Genomic DNA, 6,000 nt, shown 5'->3' with positions numbered 1-6,000 from the left:
AATATCCGCTTAATTCATTTTTACTCTTCACCAATAAACTCAAATAGTTGATTTTTGAGATATCTCAAATATATGCATGAGCAATATTAATCCATCATCACTAAATATTTAATAACTTCTATATACCCTATCACTGCTTTTTAAATATGAGAGCTTTTTGTTGACAAGTAGTTCATAGAGATGTGCTCCTAAGTTCCCAGATATTAAGAGATAATGCATTTTAATAAATACAAATGGCACCAATACATGAGGAAAATTAATTTATTTAAAGAAAAATACAGCACATTTCCTTGCTTGGCAATGGTAAACCCCCATCACAGTGGAGCCAATTGTTAACGTAAGTGACCTTGATGATCATTTACTGCCACATGTTGTGCAAGTCCAGTCAGATTAACACAAATGATAAGGTATCCAAATGTTCTGTTTCCAGCTCATCCCACAGAGCATGCCAATTGCCACTTCATGTCACGATGAAGAAGAAAACCCAAGGGAAACAGGCTAAGAAATATCTCCTGTTGATTTAAATGCAATTTGTGTGTGTGTGTGTGTGTGTGTGTGTGTGTGTGTGTGTGTGTGTGTGTGTGTGTAGCGCCAATCCTGGGGCTTGAACTCAGGACCTAACCACTGTCGTTGGGTTTTATGCTTAAGGCTAGTATACTACCACTTGAGCCACAGCTCCATTTCTGGCTTTTTGGTTAATCAGAGATGGAAGTCTCGTGGACTTTCATACCCTAGCTGATTTTAAGTTACAATACTCAGATTTCAGCCTCTTGAGTGGCTAGGGTTACAGGTATGAGGCAGCAGCACCTGGCTTAAGTGTTATCTTTATGTGGCTTAATACGCCTCCTGCTTGGCATCTTAATTTGATATTCCAGGCAACTATGTTTCTGTGAATATCAAAATTTAAAAATGTTTCCTACTCAAGAATCACTCTGAAAACAAATCCTCTAGTGACAATAAACATAATGCATGGCTTTAAATGCCTTGCTTTCCACACCAAGAAAGGGGAATGGCATTTCCATCCCCATATTATCATGTCTTAAGTTATCAAATTAATGGATACTGTCCTTGAGTTTTTTGCTCAAGGCCGGCATTTTAAATCTTGTGACACAGCTTCACTCTCAGCTTTCTTGTGATGAACTGGAGATAAGAGTCATATGGATTCCCTGCCCATCATGGCTTCAAATCACCATCCTCAAATCTCAGTCACCTGCGTCGCTAGAATTAGACACCAGAGCGATTGGCACCTGGGTCCATTCTCTATATTTCAACTGCACTAATGTCCAGGAGTATTCTGCTGTTTATTTTTTATCTAATGAATTCATGAAAAGTAACTGAAACTTTGAAACTCTGCTCAGCCAGTTGACAAGTCAGTCTTCTTTCTTTAGGCACAGTTAAGTAAGCCAATCCTTTTGGACCTACTTGTCCTCGCCATCTGGGGTCCCTCTGCATCGCCACTGCATAAGGAGCCTGACATGTATCTGTCCATAGCAGAAGGACTTTAATTAATAAGCAAGTCGTCATCACTTCCTTTTCTACAACAGAAAGTGGGGGGAGGAAAAGAAAAGAGAACAATGAGGAAAACAAGCCTTCACCAAGACACATCAGAATACTCTACATCCTAGGCACATATGGGTAATAAAAGTAAAATTTACAAAAGGGAGAAAAGTTAAGGGGGGAAGTTTACATCATTTGAGGTTTGAGTACATGTTTCTGAAAACAAACTGTGAGCAGCCATCCATCTCTTAGGACCCTCTGTCCCTCTTTCTTAAGAAAGCCTTAATAGTCACCAGGACTAGCTTTCATCCTTAACTGCAAAAAGAAGGAGGAAATTTAACTCACATCTGCTCAATAAAACATCCTTCTCCAAAACACCATATCCTTTTAGTCTGAAAGTGCTTTTGTGGGCCAATTGGCATATCCTGATAACATTGGAGAGGTCACAGGATACAGGTGGTCAGTGTCAGAGTCTAAAACAAAAAGCTGGGTATTGTGATTACCAGCTAGGAGCTCTGTCAACCATTCAAAGGAAATTCATAGGTGGGCATTGCCACACTGCTTTGTTGAAAAAGAGCAACCTCATTCCTACTCTCCAGAGGGCAGCACTGAGCTGGTTGGCTGTCATTTGACACAAATCTTTTCCTACCCAAGTTGCCTCAGTGAGGTCCTTTTCCACTACATAATCATTTTCCACACCCTTCCTCAGTTTTTTTTTCATTCTTCCCTTTCTAGCCTTTAAACTCATCTCGGTATAATCTCTGATGGGGCCAACACATCCACTTGTTCTCAAGGTCCCATCACAGTCTTCTCCCTCCTACTGGATCCCATGTCTGACATACTTTTGACCAGAATCATCAAACCCTCCTCATATCTAGGTTTTGATGCGTTAATCCCACTAACACCCCCTCTAGCTGATCTCACCAAGGACTAAATTTCAGCCAAACATGGCAACAACCACTTCTTTGTGTTTGTTTTGTCTGAGACCTGGACCTGCACTCAGTATCTCTTGCTTTTGCTCACTAGCAGGCACCCTATCACCTGAGCCACACCTCCAAGCCCTGATAGACTCTTTTCACAAAACCATCATCTTAGTTCTGTAATTTCCTTGGTGAACTCTTTTGCTCCCTTTATTCCTTTCATTCCTCAGGAGAGGCTCCCCATCCTTCTCACCAGGAATCTTCTAAACAGCCCTTTAGCACATGTCAAGGCAACTGTCTGATGATGTTGCTCCCTCCTTTTCACTATTCAGGCCGATTCTTAGCATAAAAGGTATCTACCTAGACCAGTTTCAAGATTACCATTATTCTAAATGGCTAAATGGGTATTTTTTTTTTCATAATAGAAAACAGGTCTGCGAGTTTGGCCTAGTGGTAGAGTGATTGCCTACCATAACAGAAAACAGATCCTACACTAGAATACCAAAAGCCTGTCACCTTTCACAACTCACAACCGCATTCTCCAATGAAATTTCTTCTCCCATACAATTAACTACATAATAGAAAACAACTCTGAGAGACTTTCCTCATCCAGGCTGACTCTTAGGAGTCTGAGTCCTATTAAGAAAATTAAGTTCCCCCTTTCCCAGCTTCCACAACAATAATTTAATGCTCTGAGAGGCTGAAATGTGATTTTGAAAACTCAATTCTCCTAGAAGGCCTCATTTCTTATTTACCAGACATTTTGTGGATAGGCTCACTTACATCATTTCAAATCCCAATATGTGGTATAAATTGATTAACAGGAAAAATAAATACATCTTGTGGTTGTAAATGGCAATGATATTCTCCCATCTTCCTTAAGGAATTTGATTGAAAGGACCCTTCTTGAAAAACAAGGGTAGAGCACAAAACCCCCCACCAATAGCTTCTCATGAAAACATGGAGAGACACATTGAAGAGAACTGCCCCCATCTGATCCCTAAGTTCCCAAGCCACTGGTGGCATATGTAGTCCACTGAGATCTGGGCCACTTCCCTGAGTTCAATACAGCAAGCAAAGAAAGCTCAAATGTGTCATGAAGAGCTACAAGTTCATGTTCCCAACCAAGGCCACACACACCTTCCGCTTACGGAGGAAGATTCCTGCTCTGCTGGAGGAGATCTGTACTGTGAGATAAAAAACTGCTCTAAGACATTTCCAAAGCTCCACTTCCAAAAGGAATTCTGATCTCTTCCTTTGGTCACTTAAAAGATAAGCCTCCTGACTTACAAATCACAGGTATTGGTCTTTGGAAGAAATAAAAAAAAATTCTTGCCAGGAGCCTGTGACTCATGTCTATAATCCTAGCTACTCAGGAAGCTGAAATCTGAGGATCACTATTTGAAGTCAGCCTGGGCAGGAAAGTCTGTGAGACGCGCTGTCTCCAATTAACCACCAAGAAAAACAACAAACCAGAAACGGTGCCGTGGCTTAAAGTGGTAGGGCATCAGCCTTGAGGAAAAGAGCTCAGGGACAGCAACCAGGCCCCCAGTTCAAGCCTCATGACCCAGGGGAAATGAAGATCAACCTCCTGACTTTATATCATGAAACCTTCTACACAAACCTGTTTTATAGGCCAACACAGTTCTAAAGCCAATTTGGGTGGAAAAAAACGGATCAACTGTTGTTTACAAAAAACTGATTTCAGAGTGTGGTGTTGGATCAACTCTTTCGTAAGGCAATAGAGACATTCACCTCAGGAGCCTGCAGATTAAAAGCAGTACTGACCTCTGACGGCCGGCTTGGGACCAGAAGGCAGCGGGCTCTTTCCCATATTCCTCTTTGCCACAACATCCCTTCAGGAATTCTTGCAGCTCCGTTTCAGGAAACCCATTCTGCTGATATTTCTTTTTTTTAAAAGCACACAATGCTGTTACTTTCTTTATAGAGCATGAAAAATTGCTCTTTGTCAACAAACCAACCCCACCTTTGCTGAAAGAAAACTCTCCCACAGTGCTAGCTCAGATCCAAAGAGTTCTATTAACAATGATGAGTCAATGTGCCAGTTTCAGGACAACCACACGAGAGACATCACAGGAACAGAGAATAATCCAGAAGAACACAACTGAAAGAAAGCCAGTGGGAAAAATAGGAGAAGGGTATGTTGATGGAAGGAAAGGGGGAAACAGTCAAAAGCAGAAAGTTAGAATAAGAGAGCAGATAAGACAGCCCACGGTACACCCTGTCCCCTTAGAATCTTCGGGAATGTAAGCCACTTCCTCTACTTCTATGAAAGTTGTCCATTGAGTAAAACAGAGGGCACTGGGTTTTCCCAGCAGACACAAAGACTCTAGGACCTTGTGCTTCACACATAGTGATGTTACCCATCTTAATGTTTACATTCCCTGCAAGAGTACAATTGTCTTTCCTGCTATGTTGGATGCTGGAGCCAACCGCCACCCCCAGCTCTAGAATCTACACTTATACACACTGACTGCTTCATTTTCCTACAAGATTGGCTTTATGCTCAGTTAGTCTTGCAAGAAGTTGAGCAGAAGACAGCACCCAAAGGCACCAACAAGGCACCCTGTGTCGATTAGACACTGATCCTGAAATCAAGTTTTGTGTGCATCCTTCCTTCTGTGGAGGTACCAGCACCCAACCAAGTGATCTGCCTCCATGCTACAAACCAAGTAACTAGGTTTAGCCTTAGAGAGTCTGTAACACCTTGGTAGCTTAAGAAAGTGGTAAGCCTTTGCTTCCATATGGTTGCCAGAGAGCCCGTATCATCAGCATGAAGTGTGCCACTATCCTGCTAGTGGTCATGGTGGCTTCTCATCAGTTACATTTACAGATAACCACATGGGCAAGAATATCAATGGGTGCAGAGAGCAGCAACTTGGCTGCTGGACTCACCAGCTCAGCCCATCCTGTCTTATTTCCTTTGTCTTCCTTACACCTCCAGCCCTGCCCACCCAATCAGAGGACCATGATTGCATTCCAAATGCATGTTTATCATTCATTAGTCTCTAGAAACCAAAAGATTCATTTTTGACAAAAGCTAACTAAAAAGGTCATATTTAAGTCAAAGCATAGTACTTTTCTACACTCTGATCTTACAACAAGTTGGCATACCTTAATAGTGTCATAGGAATCCGTAATCAGTGCAATGAAAAGGCTGAGAATCATGTATATAAAAAGGCTAATGAAGGAATACAAGTAGAGACGGCTGAACAGCCACACTAACATGCTCTTCTGCTGGATTTGAGCGAAGGTTGCAAACATGTCATCACCATTGACCAGGGAAAACAGGCACTCAGCAACTAGGTTCAGACTTTCAAACTGTAGGGAGAGAATAGAAATTAGCTTCTGAGGTAAGATGCATACCCAACACAGCAGAGTGGTATGGTTTGCTTGGCTTTTTTTTTTAAGTGGTCTTTCTGTTTTGTTGTTGTTGATGATGATGATGATGTTTGGTCATAGTAAAAGCATTCTTTTTAAAACAGTGAGGTATCCACAAAAATAGGAAGCATTCAACTCTCTCCTGTCCATTGTGCTATCAGAGACAAAATGACATTTGTCT

General features: G+C 41.6%; 1 protein-coding gene across 1 annotated transcript in view; it reads right to left on the bottom strand.

Moving 5' to 3' along the window:
* Positions 1-247: 247 nt before the first annotated feature.
* Mcoln2 (mucolipin TRP cation channel 2) overlaps positions 248-6,000 on the bottom strand; it is a 50,835-nt gene continuing 45,082 nt past the window's right edge. The window contains 3 exon segments of the mRNA XM_090334504.1: positions 248-1,535; positions 4,206-4,324; positions 5,553-5,759. Of these exon segments, the coding sequence (XP_090190630.1) occupies positions 1,502-1,535; positions 4,206-4,324; positions 5,553-5,759 (360 nt within the window). The 3' untranslated portion in view covers positions 248-1,501.

The sequence above is a fragment of the Megascapheus bottae genome, chromosome 6, assembly GCF_031878675.1.
Source record: "Megascapheus bottae isolate mThoBot1 chromosome 6, mThoBot2.hap1, whole genome shotgun sequence".
NCBI classification, from domain to species: domain Eukaryota; kingdom Metazoa; phylum Chordata; class Mammalia; order Rodentia; family Geomyidae; genus Megascapheus; species Megascapheus bottae.
Note: the sequence above shows the minus strand (reverse complement) of the source record. Positions and strands in the feature narration are given on the sequence as shown.